Source organism: Garra rufa, chromosome 11 (assembly GCF_049309525.1).
Source record: "Garra rufa chromosome 11, GarRuf1.0, whole genome shotgun sequence".
Lineage (NCBI taxonomy): Eukaryota > Metazoa > Chordata > Actinopteri > Cypriniformes > Cyprinidae > Garra > Garra rufa.
Window position 1 is genome coordinate 48,889,003 of NC_133371.1, and position 20,677 is coordinate 48,909,679.

The 20,677-nt window shown below is 38.4% G+C and overlaps 2 protein-coding genes across 2 annotated transcripts in view; one reads left to right on the forward strand and one right to left on the reverse strand.

Moving 5' to 3' along the window:
* The first annotated feature begins 1,681 nt into the window (after positions 1-1,681).
* On the forward strand, positions 1,682-8,386 carry LOC141345620 (tRNA-uridine aminocarboxypropyltransferase 1-like). Its single transcript, XM_073850503.1, has 4 exons — positions 1,682-1,995; positions 4,747-4,890; positions 4,960-5,164; positions 8,160-8,386. The coding sequence occupies exons 1-4, from the start codon at positions 1,816-1,818 to the stop codon at positions 8,384-8,386; spliced, it is 756 nt and encodes a 251-aa protein (XP_073706604.1). The 5' UTR covers positions 1,682-1,815.
* Positions 8,387-20,677, reverse strand: part of LOC141345412 (NAD(P) transhydrogenase, mitochondrial-like) — a 15,477-nt gene continuing 3,186 nt past the window's right edge. The window contains exons 2-11 of the mRNA XM_073850262.1: positions 19,913-20,058; positions 19,575-19,770; positions 17,455-17,688; positions 17,145-17,305; positions 15,039-15,218; positions 14,795-14,954; positions 12,799-12,880; positions 12,314-12,432; positions 10,789-10,904; positions 8,387-8,712 (exon numbers count right to left, since the gene is read on the reverse strand). Coding sequence (XP_073706363.1) covers positions 8,566-8,712; positions 10,789-10,904; positions 12,314-12,432; positions 12,799-12,880; positions 14,795-14,954; positions 15,039-15,218; positions 17,145-17,305; positions 17,455-17,688; positions 19,575-19,770; positions 19,913-20,058 — 1,541 coding nt within the window. The 3' untranslated portion in view covers positions 8,387-8,565. The remainder of the gene's footprint in view (positions 8,713-10,788; positions 10,905-12,313; positions 12,433-12,798; positions 12,881-14,794; positions 14,955-15,038; positions 15,219-17,144; positions 17,306-17,454; positions 17,689-19,574; positions 19,771-19,912; positions 20,059-20,677) is intronic.

The window sequence follows — 20,677 nt, forward strand, 5'->3', positions numbered from 1 at the left end:
CAGCACAGACGCTTCTGACGTTGTTTTTGGTTCAGGAGTGAATTCTCCAGCTGTAGCCGCTGTCATGCAGATGTCTATATGTGGTGGTTCTTGATGAACTGACACCAGCCTCAGTCCAGTCCTTATGAAGCTCCCCCAGATTTCTGACCCGCCCTTGCTTGACAATCCTCTCAAGGCTACGCTCATCCCTGTCACTTGTGCACCTTTTCCAGCCACATTTTTCCCTTCCTCTTAACACTCTGTTAATATACTTCGATACGGCACTCTGTGAGCATCCAGCTTCTTTTGCAATTGCAATTTCCTCCTTATGGAGGTTGTCAATGATGGTCTTCTGCACAAGCGTCAAGTCAGCAGTCTTCCCCATGATTCTACTAATGAACTAAGCCAGACTGAGACCGTTAAAAGGCTGAGGAAACCTTTGCAGGTGTTTTGTGATAATTAGCTGACTAGCTTGAGACACAGGGAGCCTACAATGTTGAACTTTGTCATGATATTCTAATTTTGTGAAATACTGGATTTGGGTTTTTTGTCTTTAATCCATAATCATCAAAATTGAAACAAATAAAGGCTTGAAATATTTCACTTTGTGTGTAGTGAACTAATATAACATACAAGTTTCACTATTTGAAACAAATTATTGAAATAAACAGACTTTCCCTCAATATTCTAATTTTTTGGCACATACCTATACTGAAAGTCTGAGATATGAGAAAACAACAAGTAATGGAGTATTTTCATCAATGGGCCATATTGTCGGCCCTGAATGTAAACAATGCCAGTGACCCGAACAAAACTTGCATATTTTAGCTGATTATTGCTGCTGAAAATGGTCAATTTTTGTCATGTTTTGGCCTGTACTAATCGGTCAGACTGGATAAAACATTTGGAGTACTATTACAGGCTGCCAAAAGTTAAAACAAATCAAGGAGAAGAGTGCAAAAAACTGTCTGAGGAACAAAAGGTGTTAAGTGGTTGGCCAAACTCAACTGGTAATCTTGTTCTTATAATTTCTGGTCAGGTAGGTGAAATATCAGGCTAATATCTTCATTAATTCTGCTCGTACGTATCTTTACCACCTATTAACTTTAGTTGGTCAAAATATTGCAGCCTTCCCTGCTTACTGACTCCTTCTCTATATGATTTAGCAACACACATTTTTTCCATGGTTTAGACAGCATTAGTTACACAGCAGAACAGTGTATTCAGCAGTACATTAACCGCGCAGTCAACACTGTTGTTTACATCTGAGTATCTCCAATGTGGAGGGTAACTGACCAAATCGTGACGTAACTACAAACATTCTACAGAACACATTTTCTAAGACTCCATAAATCAGTATTAAACACTGCCACTTCATTCTTGTCTCGTTTGTTTCAGTAATGTGTATTTAATTGACAGTTTTTCTTCACCTGTTGGTTTGTTGACAATCTAAAACACTCGGACGGAAGCAAACGTCATCAGACGTAATTTGAATATTCATTCTGATTGGTCAGATTAGTAATGAACGACAGCTTTATGCTTTATCACTATAAAAAAGTATTTAAACTTAGCTGTTTTATTCTGGTTGATGGTTACTATTGGAACTCACCAGTCCTTGACATTGAGTAAATTCGTCCAGTGAGCAAATGTTGTTCTTCTCCGCGGCGCGTTGCGTCTGTTTCTCCATCTCAAACACCAGCGTCGCGTCTGTTGCTAGGAAGCCGCCCGCCGCTCTTCCTGCTTCCTCCGGTGCGGTAGTGTTTCCGGTGCGTGGTGCACACGTGGGTTTGTTGTCGTGCTGCTGTGTGCGGAGGGTTCGGGTTCTGTTCGGTGGTCATGTCGGATCAGGAGAGTAGCGCTTTGAGCGGCCTGCTGATCGCGTCGCACGCCCCGCTGGATGACGCGCAGCGCGCCGGCCGGATGAAGTGCTCGCGGTGCGGCGCGTCCCGCATGTTCTACTGCTACAGCTGCTGCGCGCTGGTCGGACTGGAGCCGCGGGACGTTCCGAGCGTCAAGGTGCGTCAAAACATCACATGAAAGAGTGACGCGATCATTCACGCCGATCATAACGCGCGTTTATACTGTCATGCGTCAGTAACGATCGAGAAAACATCCTGTAGATTCGAACTGTGCGCATCTAAAGGAGCAAACCAGCCTATAGAGTCCATTCTGTCATTATTTCTCGCCCTCATTCTGTCCCAAACACGGTCTTTCTTCAATAAAACAAAAAAGGAGATGTTTAGCAATGTTCGAGCTGTTTTTACAGTCAATTAAAGTATATTTACATTTACTTACATTGACAAAAAATGCTAAACATCATTTAAAATGACAAAAAGAACAATAAAACGTGACCCTGAACCACAAAACCAGTCACAAGGGTTAGTTAAAAAAAAAAAAAAAAAAAAAGTTTCCTACTGATGTATGGTTTGTTAGGATAGGACAATATTTAGCTGAGATACAACTATTTGAAAATCTGGAGTCTGAGGGTGCAAAAAAAAAAAATCAGGTTTTGTGGTCCAGGGTTACAAATATGAAATTTAAAGTATTAGTTACACGAATTTCCAAGAACTGAATAACACAAAACAGGGTTTCTGTGGCTCTTAAAATGCCTTTATTCAGACCTTAAAAGCTCTTCAAAGCAGAGAGTCTTAAATTAATAAAGTCATGCCATTAAATGTTGCATGCACTGCAAAAATAGATGTTCCTCCTTAGTATTTTTGTCTTGTTTTCCAGTACAAATAACTAAATATTTACTAAACAGATACATTTACTGGAGATGCAGAATGAGCATATGAAGTCTAGTTTTCTGAGAAATTGAACAAAATTGAGCGAGTTTATAATTAAAACAAGAACAAATGCGACTCTAGAGCACTAAACCATTCTTAAGTAGCACGGCTATATTTGTAGCAATAGCCAACATTACATTGTATGGGTGAAAATGATACAGTTTTCTTTTATGCCAAAAATCATTAGGATATTAAGATCATGATCCATGAAGATATTTAGTAAATTTCCTATCACAAATATATCAAAACGCAATTTTTGATTAGTAATAGGCATTGCTAAGAATTTATTTTGGGCAACTTTTTAAAGTGAATTTTCTCAATATTTAGATTTGTTTTGCACCCTCAGATTGCAGATTTTGAGTTGTATCTCAGCCAAATATTGTCCTGTCCTAACAAACCATACATCAATGGAAAGTTGATTTACTCTCAATTTATTAATCCCAATTTCAAAAAACAATTTTGACTGGTTTTGTGCTCCAGGGTCACAAATATCTGTCAGTGTGGAATGAAAACTTGCTTTCCTTTTGAATTGAACTCACTTTATTTTGATGAATTTCTCATCAAACAAGACTGTCACTTTGCAGTGTGATCAGAAGATACAGTAAAAAAGTTAATTTCATATTCTAGTTGATCTCTCTTTTTTTTATGCAAAATCAAAAAGTAGTGGAGATCTGTTGGAAGTTGCATTTTCAAACTCTGAAGTATTGCTAATGCCAGACATTTACATTTAGAAACCATATTGATTTATGTTTCCTTTGGTTCCTTAAATGTTAAAAAGGTGTGGGGAAAAAGACCCTGCAAAAACCCAGTCAAAATATGATAAAGCTATTTTCTAAGAATGTGTGAGACTTCAGATTCATTAGTCACTATTGGTAAATAACTAGACGAATAACAAGTGTAGTAAATGGTAAAACTATTGTCACAAACCAGTGTTTATTATGGAAGCCTGTTTCCTCCACAGAATAATAGAAAAAAAAAAAAACGGTTATTGCAACTTATCTCACAATTCAGACTTTTTTCTCCGAATTGTGGACTGTAAACTCACAGTTGCGAGAAAAAAAGTCAGAATTCTGATAAATAAAGTTGCAATTGTGTGATAAAACAATGGATTGTAAGTCATTTCATAGTCCTCAGAACTGGACTTTATAATTTGCAATTGCAAGTTTATATCTCACAAATCTAAAGAAAAAAAAAAAAGTACCTTTTTTTAGTTTTTTATTCATTGGCGGAAACAGGCTTCCATGGCTATGATAGTATTTAAATCCTTTGACAAAAACCAGTTTGCAACTAGGGTTGCAAAAATGTGGAAAATTCCCAGTAAATTTCGGGGAACATTCCAGAAATTTTTCAAACTTTACAGGATTTTTTGGAATCTTCCTGGGATTTTTGGAAAGTTTCTGGAAATTTTCCACCCCTTTCCAACCCTATTTGCCACAAAAAATAAGTGGACATGAATGACACAAAGTCTCGCCCATTTATATCAGAAATGTCTGTCGTTCCTACGTTAAAAATAAGATGGATATAGAGAAGCAGAAACCCTTCTGGTGCTCGAGTTGAATATAAATGTGCGCAAATAGAGCTGTTATGAGTTTAATTTGTGGACCGACCCAATTCTTCACGGCTCCTTGAGGAATTAACAGTGTTTTAAGAATGGTGGTTTTGGATTTACGAGTTAAATACGGCCTGCGGTGAGCATTACTGGAAGAAATGTTCCACAACACGAGTGACTCCATAAATCCAAAACCACTTTTCTAAAAACCCACTGGAAATTCCTGAGGGGAAACGCATGGCTCGCAAATACTCATTCTTCTCATAGTTGCAGAGAAACAAAATGATTTGAGAGCAGGATTTCGGTTAATGTTAGTCACACACGGCTATCAAATGAATAAACATCTCCTTTTTTAACCCGTGGAAAATAAATGTGTGTTTGGAACAGTCGGCGTTTGTTAAAGCTCACGAAACGTCTGTCTGCTGCTTTCAGCTGCCGCTGAAGATCGATATCATCAAGCACCCCAACGAAACGGACGGAAAGAGCACGGCGGTGCAGGCCAAACTGCTGGCGCCGGGGGACGTCACCATCTACACCTACCCCTGCATCCCCGAGCTGGACCAGAGCGCAGAAAACGTGAGCCGGACCTCCGCAAAACCGCCGTGAGCTCAGGCCGGCTCCAGTAACACGCTCTTCTTCCCGCAGATCGTGCTGGTGTTTCCCGGTCCAGACGCCTTGACCGTGGAGGAGCTGTGGGAGCATTTCTCTCCCGACGGGAAGCCCAAGGTGAAGAGGTTAAAAGCGACCGACGCGGAGCCTGAATCTCACAGCTGCCCGATCCAGAGAGTGGTGTTCATCGACAGCACCTGGAACCAGACCACCAGAATCATCACAGACGAACGCCTCCAAGGTGCAGCGGATTGGTTAACTTTGGTGTAAAGCTGCAAACACACGTGGAGAAGAAAGACAAACAAAAAGCAAGTGCAAGAAAAAAAAAAACTGAAACATGGCCTTTAATTACAATGTGAGGTGATGCTGGAAATCCTTATCCTAATTTGGTGTTTGTGGTCGAAAATAAGCATCCTTTTAAAAAGGATTACTCCACTTTTAGAATAAAAAATTTGTGATCGTTTACTCACCCCCATGTCATCCAAGATGTTCATGTCTTTCTTTCTTCAGTTGCAAAGAAATTGTTTTTTGAGGAAAACATTTCAGGATTTTGCTCCATATAGTGGACTTCAGTGGTGCTCAACGTTTTGAAGGTTAAAAATGCTGTTTTAGTGCAACTTCAAAGGGCTCTAAACAATCCCAGCTGAGGAATAAGGGTCTTATCTAGTGAAACGAGCTGTAATTTTCATAAAATAATTTAATATTTATACACTTTTTAACCTCAAATGCTCATCTAGTCTAGCTCTGCAGAGTTCAAGACAGTTAGGGTATGTCTAAAAACTCCCATCTCCTTCAACTTCAAAAACCTACATCGCTGTTTTGCCTTTTTTGTAAAGGGTGTTTGATCACTTTGTAAACACTGGGTCGGTACTTCTGCAGCGATGGAGGACGATTCTGAAGTTGGAGGAGAAAATGAGATGGGAGTTTTTAGACATACCCTAACTGTGTTGAACCAGAATACACAGAGTTAACAGAAAGCAAGTGCAAGATAAAAAAACTGAAACATGCTCTCTAATTACAATTTGAGGTGATGCTGGAAATATAATTTGGTGTTTGTGGTCAAAAACGAGCATTCTTTTAAATTCAAATTTAAAAATTTCACCCCCATGTCATCCGAGATATTCATGTCTTTCTTTCTTCTGTCGCAAAGAAATTGATTTTTGAGGAAAACATTCCAGGATTTTTCTCCATATAGTGGACTTCAATGGTGCTCAACAGATAAAAATGCAGTTCAAAAGGCTCTAAACGATCTCAGCCGAGGAATAAGGGTCTTATCTAGTGAAATGAGCTGTAATTTTCATAAAAAATTAAATATTTATACACTTTTTAACCACAAATGCTCATCTCGTCTAGCTCTGCACAGTTCAAGACAGTTAGGGTATGTCTAAAAACTCCCATCTCATTTTCTCCTTCAACTTCAAAATCATCCTACATCGCTGTTTTACCGTTTTTGTAAAGGGTGTTTGATGATTTTGCATATTCACTTTGTAAACACTGGGTCGGTGCTTCTGCAGCGATGGAGGACGATTTTGAAGTTGGAGGAGAAAATGAGATGTGAGTTTTTCCACACACCCTAACTGTCTTGAACCAGAATACACAGAGTTAATGCAGAGCTAGACTAGATGAGCATTTGAGGTCAAAAAATATATAAATTGACTTTTTTTTTTTTGAAAATAACCAATTGTTTCACTAGATAAGACCCTTATTCCTCGGCTGGGATTTTTTAGAGTCCTTTGAAGCTGCTTTTAAAACTAAAAATCCTGGAATGTTTTCCTCAAAAACTTGAAACTGAAGAAAGAAAGACTTGAACATCTTGGATGCCGTGGGGCTGAGTAAATTATCAGGAACATTTTATTTTGGAAGTGATTGATTGTTCGTAGTTTCACTGATCTGAGCTTATCTGTCTAGTTTCTGAGCAAAACATCAAAAACTGAGGAGAATAAGCTCAGATCAGTGAGGCCTACAAAACAAGTTGATCACAAAACTGAATCTAGTACTTCTCATAATATAACACATTAAGAAATTCATAAGCGTTTTTTTTTTAGGCCACAAACACCAGAAGTGTGACAAGTAGGGATGGGCATATCGATCCTAAAGTATCGATATATTGATACTGATGCGAGTATCGAAAGTAAAAAATATCTATACTAAGGTGTGCTTTATTTACTAGTGATTGTTTATTTAACAAAAAGCAAGGCGTACAATGTGCATCGAATTGGACGTATAACCTATGTTAGGGAATAGCTGTGCACGATATAACAATTTTCCTACTCATCTGAACGCACGCAAACGTTGCAAGACAGAACCAATCAATCACAGAGAGCATTCACTCACTTCAAACAGAGCTGCGTTTCCCAAAAGTATCATAAGAAAGCATTGATGCTTTTGGAACGGCAGCCCAGAACAATGCTTATCAGAGGACAGAAAATAAAAACATGTTTGAGCTATTTCACAATAAACAAACTGAAATTGTAGCCTACGTCATTTGTGCAATTACATTTCTTTAAATGAACACTTAAAGTTCATTGATCATGTTTTGTAGTAATGTTAATATAAATTATACACCGTCAGAATAAAAATGTTGTATTTTATGTGTGCAACAGCCTGTCACCGGCAGCCCCTTATGAAACGAAGTATTTTCAATTATAGGTTTTGTAGTTACCACTACAGTAAACATATTTTAACCATGTGTAAAAAATAAAAGTTAATTAGTTGCAATTAAAGCATATTAAATGTTAAAATGCATTTCAAATATAAAGTTAAGGGTATAATTACATATTTTACTCTCATTAATTTAATAAATGTAATAATTTAAAAGTTTAGAAGTATTGTATCGGTATCGTATCGAAAACAAAATAAGTGGTATCGCCCATCCCTAGTGACAAGGTAGGGAGAAAAAAAATCTAAGAAAGTACAAAAGTTATCCAATTTTTTGGGTGAAAATGGTCATAAGGGTTAAAACAAGAAAGCATATATCAAATGATGACTCAAATCCACACGATCCAAAAATTATGAATAAACTTTGTACAGAAGTTATATATATTGACTAGTGAATCAAAATAAATGAACTAAAAAAAATACTAACGTTATGTTGGATAATCCATAAACTACAAAAAAAAAAAAAGCTAAATCCACATGAAACATGACATTAATTCTTCATTTCTTTTGCAACTTTTCACCTATTTGGAGTTTTTCTTCAGTTTATCTCAGACTAAACGCATGTCATTTCTTCACAGCTTTACCAAACGTGGAGCTGAAGAGCAGGAGAACCTGTTTTTGGCGACATCAGAAAGGATGTCCGGACACGTACCTGGCTACGATTGAGGCCATTTACTACTTCCTGAAGGACCTGCACTGCCACTACTTCTCCGAGTACACAGGAGAATACGACAACCTGCTGTTCTTCTTCTCATTCCTGCACAAACTGATCAACAAAGCAAAACAGGCTGCTGGGAAACTGTGACCCGAGGTCAAATCACATCTGTTTTATTTGAAAGCTAAATGGACTGGATGCAGTTTGTCACAGTGAGACTGAAATACTTTTATTTACAAGTCAAAGGCAGCATGCATTCACTGATTGGCTTTTTTAAGGCACTTTAATGTGTAATAAAGTGGTTTTCTTGTGCGCTTGTCTCGTGTGTGTTAGTAAAAGGCCTCTCTGATCTTGGCCTGTAAACTGTCGCAGGTCTTCTTGGCGTCTCCCAGCAGCATAGCAGTGTTGGGCTTGTAGAAGATGGGATTGTCCACCGCCGCGTATCCCACACCCAGAGTACGCTTCATCACGATCACCTGCACAAACACACACACAACGCTCTGGTCAGGACCCATTCACTGCTGCGGTTCATACTAAGACTGTTCATTTAACACATTTATTTGATGCAATTAATCTTGCAACTATCAATGCATCTAACACAGTGCTCTGTCCTTCATCTTACACTGATGCAGTTTCTGATCAACATGATGCAGAATGATGGAGTCTATTAGAATGCATTTATATGGGCCTAAAATTCAAGATATGAGGGCAAAAATAACCCTCTTATATGTGACCCTGGACCACAAAACCAGTCTTAAGTCGCTGGGGTATATTTGTAGCAATAGCCAAAAATACATAGTATGGGTCAAATTGATTGATTTTTCTTTTATGCCAAAAATCATTAGGAAATTAAGTAAAGATCATGTTCCATGAAGATTTTTTGTAAAATTCCTACTATAAATATATCAAAATGTAATTTTTTATTAGTAATATGCATTGTTAAGAACTTAATTTGAACAACTTTAAAGGTGATTTTCTCAGTATTTTGATTTTTTTGCACCCTCAGATTCCAGATTTTCAAATAGATGTATCTCGGCCAAATATTGTCCTATCATAACAAACCATACATCAATAGAAAACTTATTTATTGAGCTTTCATATGATGTATACATCTCAGTTTTGTAAAATTTAACCTTATGACTGGTTTTGTGGTCTAGGGTCACATATTTATATCATTTGATATGGTTTAGCAATATCACACTAGAAATAGTGCTGTTTTTTTCCCCAGTATCTGCACCGTTGCAACGTTTAGTAAAGAAGTTCATATTGTGTTAAAATAGTTATTTTGCTTAAAGGATTTGTTCACTTTGCAGAACAAGAATTTACAGATAATGTACTCACCCCCTTGTCATCCAAGATGTTCTTGTCTTTCATAAAGAAATTTGAGGAAAACCTCTCAGGATTTTTCTCCATATAGTGGACTTCTGTGGTGCCCCGAGTTTGAACTTCCAAAATGCAACTATTTATATACTTTTTTACCTGAAACACTCGTCTTGTCTAGCTCTGCCTGAACTCTGTTTTTTCCCAATTCAAGACAGTTAGGGTATGTTGAAAAAACCCCATCTCATTTCCTCCCTCAACTTCAAAATCATCCTACATCACTGTTTGACCTTTTTTTGTGAAGGGCGTTTGATGATCTTTGCACGTTCACTTTGTAAACACTGGGTCGGTACTTCTGCAGCGATGGAGGACAATTTTGAAGTTGATTTTGAAAAGACTACGGAAGCCCGTTTCTGCCACTGAATTAAAAACAAATAATTGTGACTATATCTCAGAATCGTGATATTTAAGTGAGTTATAAAGTCACAATTGCATGATTTAAACTCGCAATTCTGTGTGTCTGGATCATACTTTTTTCTCCTCAAACCTGGGCTTTATAACTCGCAAATTGTGAGTTTATATCTCACAATTCTGAGAAACAGTGTCAGAATTGCGAGACACAAAGTCGCAATTGTGAGAAAAAAAGTCAGAATTGTGAGATACAAAGTTGCAATCTCAATTTTTTGTAAAGTGCATTTGATCTTCTTTGTAAACACTGGGTCGGTACTTCTGGAGCGATGTAAGACACTTTTGAGTTGAGGTAGAAAATGAGATGGGAGATTTTCAACATACCCTAACTGTCTTCAACCAGAGGACACAGAGTATGCATGTGCATTGCAGAGCTAGACAAGACCAGCATTTGAGGTTATAAAGTATATGAAATATTTTTTGTAGGAAAATAACTGATTGTTTGGCTAGATAAGATCTTTATTGCTCCTCTGGGATTGTCTGGAGTCCTTTGAAGCTGCACTGAAACTGCATTTTTAACCTTCAATCCGCTGAGCACCATAGAAGTCGACTATATGGAGAAAAATCCTGGAATGTTTTCCTCAAAAAAAAAACTAATTTCTTTGCGACTGAAGACAGACATGAACATCTTGGATGACACGGGGATGAGTAAATTATCGGGATTTTTTTCATTTGGAAGTGGAGTAATCCTTAACATCTCATCTCAACTAAAACTGATGTGCAATTAATTTTATTTTGCAACCGGCATAGAGTAAACCTCACACCTGTTTGGACTTCCACACTTCCAGCACGGGCATCCCGGCGATTATGGAGTTGGGATCCTCCTGTGCGGCCGAGTTGACGGTGTCGTTGGCCCCGATCACGAGCGCCAGGTCGGTTTCTGCACAACAAACACAGCGAGAACGATCAGAAGGTCCGTCCGCCGCTCTATTAGCCGCTCTCATGCGATGGGATCGGGTTTCTCCTCGCTCTACATGCTTATCTGCGCCAGCTAAACAAAAACACGTGCTGCCCTCCGACTCTGACCGCACAGACGCCAGTTGCGGCAACACGGGGTTGCTGGGATACGTTGCGTGTCTAGGCACAATTACATAATCAAAGTGAATTATTACAAAGATCAGAGTGCTGTAGGACTCCACATGTGTCCCGACCGCTGCCAAACAACTTTACAGCCGTCTGCGGATCCATCCGACTCAAAGATAGAACTTGACACTGCATGCGTGAGATGCACATCAAATCACATGCTCTTTGCTTTATATATAATGCAAAATGAAATTTGCATGTGGGGTATTGAAAGAAATGAATACTTCCATTCATCAAGGATGCATTAAAATGACCAGAAGTGACAGTAAAGGCATTTATAATGTTCTAAAAGATTTCTGTTTAAAATAAATGCTGCTCTTTTGAACTTTCTATTCTTCTGTGAATCCTGAAAAATAAAATGCATCATGATTTGCGCAAAAATATTGTGCAGCACAAGTTTTCAACATTGATAATAATCAGAAATGTTTCTTGAGCAAATCAGTATATTAGAATAATTTCTGATAGATAATGTGACACTGAAGACTCAAGTAGTGATACTGAAATTCAGCTTTTTCATCACAAAAATTGATTCGTTTTTAACAGATATTTACATAAACTATGGAAGCCTGTTTCTGCCACTGAATAATAAAAAAAGTTTATTGTGACTAATTGCGAGATATAAATGAGTTATAAAGTCAGAACTGCATGATATAAACTTGCAATTCTGTGAACATATCAGTCTTTTTTTTTCTCCTCAGAACTGGACTACAAAGTTGCAATTGTGAGAAAAAAAATTCAGAATTGTGAGATACAAAGTGGCAACTACGAGAAAGTCAGAATTGTGAGATTAAAACGTCGCAAATTCGAAAAAAGACAGAATTGCGAGTATATATATTGCAATTTGGACTTTATAGCTCGCAATTGTGAATTTACATCTTACAAAAAAAAGCAATTCTGACTTATTTTCTGAGATATAAACTGCAATCGCGAGTTATAAAGTCAGAAATGTGAGCTATAAAGTCACAATTACCTTACATTATTTTTTATCCAGTGGTGGAAACAGGCATCCATAGAAAATAGCTATTTAAAAATTTGAAGAGTGTAGAATTACTGTATTTTTGATCAAATAAATGTAGCCTTGGTTTTGAAAGGGGCTTCTTTTAAATGTCTGAAATGTAGTGTAGACAGATACTAGAGATTCAGAATTAATGTGATGGAAAACATAAAAATAAAACAAGCGTCATCAGCGTTTGTGTTGGATCTGACCTGGGAAATCCTCGTTGATCTCGTCCATCTCTAGAACCACGTCGTACGGGACGCCGGCCTCGGCCAGGAGCACGTTGAGCTGTCCGGGCATGCGGCCCGCCACCGGGTGAATCCCAAACCTGAGAGACGCACACGTGATGTTGGTTATTGGACCAGGTTTACATCAGAATGATTCACTATCAAACGTTTCAACATCAGAACACATGGGAGTTTATCCCTCATGCTGTAAATTCGCCATCTGCGCCGCTCTGATGTAAATACTCGCAGAATGTTTTACACTTTCCCTCTTTATTTACAGAAGGGCTGCATTTTTACCAGTGTTTTTTATTAGACACAGATGTGTTTTGTCTTCTTTTTAACAGAGTTACGCCGATGACCTGCCAAGCACTCGAGACGTTGGACGTGAAGTGTGAGAATTTAGCATGCCGTTATTTCTGGAGCTTATTTTGATCCGATCTGAACGAGCGTGTGACCGAGTGTCTGACCTCACGCTCTTGCCCTGCTCTCTCAACATCTTCACCATGTCAGCGATCGGATACTGAGCCTTGGCCGCACACAGACCCCATCCTGTGAGGAGAAAACACACACACACAGATTCATGTAGGTTATTAATCTAGTGTGTTTTCTGAGAATCTCAGGCGCTCTGAGGTCAGCGAGGAATCCCCCAAACCCCCAAACTCAGATGGTCTCAAGATCCACATTTGCTGCTAATAACTGGAGGAGCGTGGAGAATTGTGTCATCGGCCGCGTTGTGTGCTGACTTTCAGGGAAATCCGTTTGATTGCATTCAGATTGCAGAGTTTCCTGAACTCCAGATGTCTCCCTACAGGACGATCGCGTGTGGAGACGAGACACGCACACATATGTGACCCTCTCGCGTTCCTCTCGGTCAGATTTCTCAACCGTGATTTGTTTTGAGACCGTATTGTGGATTAAACTGACAATGTCAATAATTCGTTTGTCGGGAAACCCAAATGTTCTAAATCAGATTTCATAATGCTGGATATCAGCACAAACCCAATGACTAACCATTATTTGTATATCCAGTGTTATTCACGTAAACCATATTTACTAATCGCAAACCTCATCTGGTTGATGTTTGTTTCGTCTCTAAATGTAAACCATCCCATCATCCAGCTCTAAGACTGTGAGACGTTAAGATAGTAGAAACATTAACATTATGAATTTCAGTGCAGCTGCTTTGAAACCATGTGGATTGAGAGAAAACACACAAATAAACTGCCGGACTAGTTTGTAGTTGATGTGGAGCTTAAGGCTTTGTCTGCTGTTTCTGCAGGTGTGTCTGGAAGACAGAAGGAAACAGATGTGAGTTTGAGAGAGAGAGACATCCTTTGACAAACACTGACCTCTAGTGTTCAAACATCTGACAAACAGCTTCTTAAAAGGATTAGTTCACTTGCAGAACAAACATTTCCTGATCATTTGCTCACCCCCTTGTCATCCAAGATGTTCATGTCTTTCTTTCTTCGGTTGTAATGAAATTGTTTTGTGAGGGAAGCATTTCAGGAGTGTTCTCCATATAGTGGACTTCTATGGTGCCCTGAGTTTGAACTTCCAAAATGCAGTTTAAATGCAGCTTTAAAGGGCTCCAAACAATCCCAGCCTAGGAATAAAGGTCTTATCTAGTGAAAAAAAATATATTTATACACTTTAACCACAAATGCTGGCATTGTCTAGCTCTGTGATGCACACTCTGTATTCAGGTTCAAGACAGTTAGTCGACAGGAATTTGGGAAAACTCCCATCTCATTAGTTATTTCTTCAAAAATGACTAATTGTTTTGATAGTTTTGACCTTTATTCCTCAGCTGGGATTGTTTAGAACGCTTTGAAGCTGCATTTATAACTTTCAGTCCATTGAGCACCATTGAAGTCCACTACACTGCGAAAATGCTTTTCTTTCTTAGATTTTTTTGTTTTGCTTTCAGCCAAAAATCTCTAAAAATTCTTAAATCAGGAAGGATTTTCTAAATGAGTAACAAAAACAAAAAAAAGTCAAAATTAAGTAAATTTTTGCTTAGAACAAGCAAAATACTCTGCCAATCTTATTTCGAACATAAAACAAGATTATGTTTCTTACCCCATTGGCAGATTATTTTGCTTGTTTCAAGCCAAAACGCACTCAGTTTTGACTTGTTTTTTCTGAAAACAAGACATTTTTTTTTACTCATCTAGAACAAGACAAAAAAAAATCTAAGTAAGAAAAGCATTTTTTGCAGTGCTTAAGGAAGAAAATCCTGGAATGTTTTTCTTAAAAAACTGAATTTCTTTGTGACTAAAGAAAGAAAGACATTAGCATCTTGGATGACAAGGGGGTGAGTAGTAAATTATCAGGAAATGTTTATTTTGGAAGTGGAGTAATCCTTTAAGTTCAGTGACAGTATCTGTTTGTGTGTGTGTGTGTGTGTGTGTGTGTGTGTGTGTGTGTGTGTGTGTGTGTGTGTGTGTGTGTGTGACAAACCAGGTGTAATGATGATGCTATTGGCCTCTTTGATCATGTCGATCGACTGCTCCACGTTGACCTCTGTGTGTGTGCCGGTGATCTCCATGGGCTTCCCGCCGGCGGTGGATGAGGTTCCGTATCCTCCCAGAATGACGTTTGGCAGGGAACGGTTCATGGCCTGCGGAAGAACACAAGAACACGCATCAGCGGAAGAGCTGGAGGAGTTTCTCTGGTTAATCACACTGTTCTCAGGTTTACTCACCACACACATGATGTAGGACAGGATGGCACCGGACGAGCCGATCAGAGCGCCGACGATGGTCATCAGGTTGTTGTCCAGCAGGAATCCCTCTGCACACAACGCCCATCCGGAGTAACTGTTCAACACCGTGATCACAACCGGCATATCAGCTCCTCCGATGGCTGCGGTGAGCGTCACACCCTACACACACACACACACACACACACACACACACACACACACACACACAAACATTAATACAACCTTAAAGGAACACTCCACTTTTTTTGGAAATCGGCTCATTCTTCATCTCCCCCAGAGTTAATAAGTTGAGTTTTACCGTTTTGAAATCCATTCAGCCGTTCTCCTGTTCTGGCGATATCACTTTTAGCATAGCTTAGCATAGATCATTGAATCCTATTAGACCAATAGCATCACGTTCAAAAATGACCAACGAGTTTCCATATTTGTCCTATTTAAAACTTGACTCTTCTGTAGTTATATCGTGTTCTAAGACCGGCGGAAAATAAAGCTGTGATTTTCTAGGAAGATAAGATTAGGAACTACACTCCCATTGCGGCGTAATAGTCAAGGAAGTTTGGAGTTGGAGAATGATCCTATTTCCAAAAAAGAATGGCCATTTTAATAATAAATATACATTTTACCATTTTTTTTTCCAAAGCTCTAAAAAAAAAAATCTAGAAAATTGTGAGTAAAAATACCTTAAGCACATATGAAAAAAATACATTATGTACCAAGCTTTTTTGCAAACACAGGTAATTTACCTAGAAATACTTTGTTTTGTAACATTTATGACTGTTATAGCACCATCTGTGGACCGATCTCTTGTGGCCCAAAAACGTTGTATGCTTGTTTAGAATCACCTGTCGCATGTGCTCACTAGGTTTCGTGAAGTTTTAAGGTTTTCCTTTAGGCTTTATAGAATTTGGGGTAAATTCAAAAAGGCCTCTTTTCTAAACGACCCCGTTAGAGCTTCCCAAAGGGTAAATGTAAACATTTTTGATAATTATTGACCTAGAGAGTCCAGAGAACTGCACTGACATGTTTTTTTCAAATTGAGCAAAAAAACCAGGACTAGTTTGCAAAAGTAGTTTTTTTTACATCTTCACATTTAACAAATGTTTTGATTGACAGCAGTGCTTCTAGAGGCAAAGTTGTCCAGAACAAAGAGTTCTGCCGTATGATACAAATATCACCTGTATGTGAGAAAAACCAAGCAATTTCTCTCAGACCTTTGAGGCCATGAGCCAAACAGGCCCACAGAGTTTCGTTCCGATCGGCCTCCGTTAACAATGTCTAGTAGGTGCTCAAACTTTAAGCGGCCAAAGGCCAAATGTTATTTTTAGATACGCAAATGTCCTTATAGTCACTTGTGGCACTTTGGACCAAGACTGTGCACAGCGATTCTCATGTTGATAGGACAAATAATAGCATAGGTATAGCCATTTTCATGTTTTTCCTTCATATAGGGCCACCAAGTGGCCAAGCTTCACAATTTTTGTCCTGCGACCTTAGATTGAGCTCTTACATAAGTTTTCTGAGTTTGCAGAAGATATCTCATTCCGTTCAGGCATTTTACTAAAAGTGTTCCTGCCTCTTTCAAACACTTTGGCGTCCCTTTGCTACCGGGAATTACAAAGTTTGACCTTTTTTTTTTTTTTTTTTGATAATTATTGGCATTTACTGTCCAGAGAATCTTTCCGCACTGGTGTGGTTCTGATCGGGCAAAAAACCTAGGACTAGTACGCAAAAGTAGCTTTTGCAAAAAATCCAAAATACCCCCCACAAAAGCTCAAAATCGTGTTTTGTCTGGTGTGAGCCAAGAATTTCAACAATGTAAGACACTTGAGCCTAGGAGTTATGAACGATTTTGTACTTTTGATGGCTGTAGCGCCCCCGTCAGGCCGATTGGGGCGAGCTTTGGTGACGTTGTCGGCGAAGTGAGTACTACCATCTCTCCAAGTTTCAAGTCTCTACGACTTACAGTTCGTCTGCATGATCAATTTACGTGGAGATCGCTGATCCGTGACCATTCTAACAATTACAATAGGGCTTGAACCCCTAAATATTAATTTTAAAATATGTGTTGGTCAGGGTTGAGCTCACCATGACGGTGGAGAGGCCGGAGACGCCCAGCAAACAGCCCATGCCCATGTTATAACTGTCACTCAGCATGAAGGGCACCATCCCGCCCACCGACGCCGCCATCAGACCCGCGTTCAGCATGTGACGACCAGGCAGCATCAGAGGAGAAGAGTCCAACAAACCTGAACACAAACACACAGGAGCATCGTGATGTGTGCGAACATCAAACTGAGATCAGCAGTAAATGATGAAACACGTGGGAGATATTCAAGCTGAATCATGCAGATCAGTTTCTAATAAGAACGAGTGTGTTTGATTCCACTGAATCCACCTTGTAGTTTTCCGTAGGCCACCAGAGAGCCGCTGAAGGTCACTCCGCCGATGTAGGTGCCCAGATACGCCACGATCTTCAGCATGCTGGCGGCCGGATGGGCATCCAGGTGCGGGTGCTCGATCATGAACTCTGCGACGCAGGTGAGAACCGCCGCCAGACCCACCAGACTGTGGAACGCAGCGACCAGCTGAGGCAGATCCGAGATTTCAATGCGCTTGGCGATGGTCAGACCTGAGGATGTGACATAAAACACACCAGGTCATGCATTATGTCTTCAGAGATATGATGCAATCTGAGATATTCTGTTTTTGAGAATCATTTGTACGAGTCTTGTGTAAGTCTTGTATTCTCCCTTAATCAACAGAAAAAAACACCACAAATGAGCTAGATTACTATTTTCTGATCAACTCAGCCCATTTCTCAGCCCAAATCCTGATTTCAAGGTCTGAATTATGGCCAAAGAGAGAAGAAAATGAAAATGCTTTTACTTCATCCACACAGCCACAGAAAATAGATTTTGTAAAAAGAAAAAAAATATACAGTACAGACCAAAAGTTTGGACACACCTTCTCATTCAGGTGCTTCCAAACTTTTGGTCTGTACTCTAGATATGAATTCAACTGAAAAAACTTGTGAAACAATATCTTTCAGGTGGTCAAATAGCAAATAGTGGAGCTCTGCAGCCACCTACTGGTAAAAGTTATTTGTAGTTGTTTTTTTAACTTTTAAAACTGGATTTTCCAAAAGATGGGCAAAAATCTTACACTAAACCATGTGAAATTATCCATGTACTCCCCATGAATTAAAGTTAGACATGTGAGTCTTTTATAAAGTGAATTTTACATAAAGCAGTTTTTGTATAAAAACCCATTTAAAAAATATTTATTAATATTTATATATATATATAAAAAAATATCAATGTAGAGTAAAAACTTTAATAAACAGATAAAATATACAGTACATTCATTTGAATGAGAAGGTGTGTCCAAACGTTTGGTCTGTGCTGTATAAACTCATTCTTTAACATTAAACGGAGTATTTGAACAAATGCTCCATTCCTTTGCAGATTGCAAGTAAAATAATACATTTTGAATACTTCTTTTTGTCATTAAAAATCTAACTTTTGACATTTGAATGCTTTTGCTTGTTTTGATAAGTACATAAAAGCTGATACAAACGTATAATAAAAAACTGTTTTATTTTGTGAAATGATGAACATGATGAAATGTTTTTATTGATATTTTAACAATTTAGGTTCTATTAGGCCTTTTTTATTATTTAATATACAATGTACTGCAAACGTGCAGCTTTAATGTTTTGCTCTTTTAAGGTGAGACACTGCAAATTAATAGAGTAATTAAAAAAATACTAACTAATAGTTATAACCTTACCTACCCAGGTGATTACATTAATAATTGCAAACATTGGTTGTATTACAAGTTTTCTCCAATGTTAGGTTTAAATATGCAAATGAGCCATTATTTAATGAAATATGCATCAAGTTGAATACATTTCTAGTACAAGAATCTAAACATCTGGATGAATTCAGTTTCAAAATTCTTGTTTAATTTTTTTGACATATTAGAGTCAAATGTTTTTGCAGAGGGAATTTGGGGTATTTATTTTTTGTCGCTTCATAATTCCAAAAATACAGACAGAAAACAAGATATTTTGACGATTTGGCGGATATAAAAGGTATATAATCACGCAAATTACATCTAAACAAATCCCTCAGTAAAAACCTTCAGGATATAGACAGAAATAAAGAGGTAAAGTGTGGTGTGTGTAAGTGCTACTGAAGTGGTAGTATGGCTCAGTGTAGGAAAAAAAACTCATTTTAAGAAAACAGCCTTAAAAAATATGTATTGTAATTGGAATCTATTGTCACAAATAGGTAAAGTGTTCTAAAGGATGTTTGGATGTTTTCTTTCCACTAGCTTGAAAAAACACTTTATGAAAAACCAAAAATCTGAAAATGAAAACTTGACAGGTGCGTGAACAAAAAGTGTTTTTGCCTGTAGTGTCTCTCCTTCATTCATGTGCATATAAATAAATGTGGAACCCAGAGGGGCATTCACTCCGAGAATCATCAATTAACTAGAATAAGTGTTTCTTACCCAGAGTTCCACCTGTGGCCATGGCAAGGGACATCTGCGACAGGAGCTCAGGTGAGGGTTTCAGAGCGCCCAGCGTAGCGGCGATTCCTCCGGCCACCCCGATCATTCCCAGAGCATTACCCAAACGACTGGTGCCCTGAGCGGAGAGTCCAGCCAGAGCCCCGACACAACACATACCCGAACCCAGATACATCATCTACACACAAACACACGGATTCAGACCTGAGCCCAGATACATCCTCTACACACACACACACACACACACACACACACACACACACACACACACACACACTCTGATTATGGAGTCACATGACTCTCTCTCTCACACACCACACCTGCTCGATGCTGTATCCTCCGACCAGAGACGCCCCGTATCCGCCCACAAACGCCAGGCCGGGCAGAGAGTAGAGGTAGTTGTGCTCCGGAGGATCCGTCGGCCTCTTAAACATGTCCAGCATCCTCTGTGTGATCAGAAAACCACCTGAAGAGCACATACAGCAGATCAAACATCAGTACGGAGCTGTTCAGATCTACATGAAGGCTGTAGAACACAATATTATGTATAAATACAGTATGTTCAGAATGTGGCTCAGTGTCATTGCCTAATCATAACAGGGATGAGTTAAAATTATATTAATTATTTGCATTGATTATTGATAAAATATAGTTTGATATTGATTATTTGAACTATATTATATAATATTTGATTTACATAATTAACATAATAATAATTAGTAGTAGTAATAAAAGTAGTAATGTAATGATATATTGTTACTTTTTTTGTTGCCAGCCAAAATATCGAAAAATTCTTAAATCAAGAAGAATTTTCTAGACGAGTAAAACTTGTCTTGTTTTCAGAAAAAAATAAGTCAAAATGAAGAGAGTTCTTGCTTAGAACAAGCCAAATAATCTGCCAATGGGGCAAGCAAACAAATCTTATTTAAAACAGAAAACAAGATTATTTTTTCTTACCCCATTGGGAGATCATTTTTTTCTGAAAACAAGACAATTTTTACTTGTCTAGAAAATCCTTCTTGATTTAAGATTTTTTCAATATTTTGGCTGAAAACCAGACAAAAAAAATCTAAGAAAAGCTTTTC

Excerpts from the sequence above, each read along its gene's own strand:
- LOC141345620 (XM_073850503.1), top strand. The coding sequence starts at position 1,816 with ATGTCGGATCAGGAGAGTAGCGCTTTGAGCGGCCTGCTGATCGCGTCG. Across the intron at positions 1,996-4,746 it reads GGGACGTTCCGAGCGTCAAG|CTGCCGCTGAAGATCGATAT; the intron begins GTGCGTCAAAAC and ends TGCTGCTTTCAG. Across the intron at positions 5,165-8,159 it reads CACAGACGAACGCCTCCAAG|CTTTACCAAACGTGGAGCTG; the intron begins GTGCAGCGGATT and ends ATTTCTTCACAG.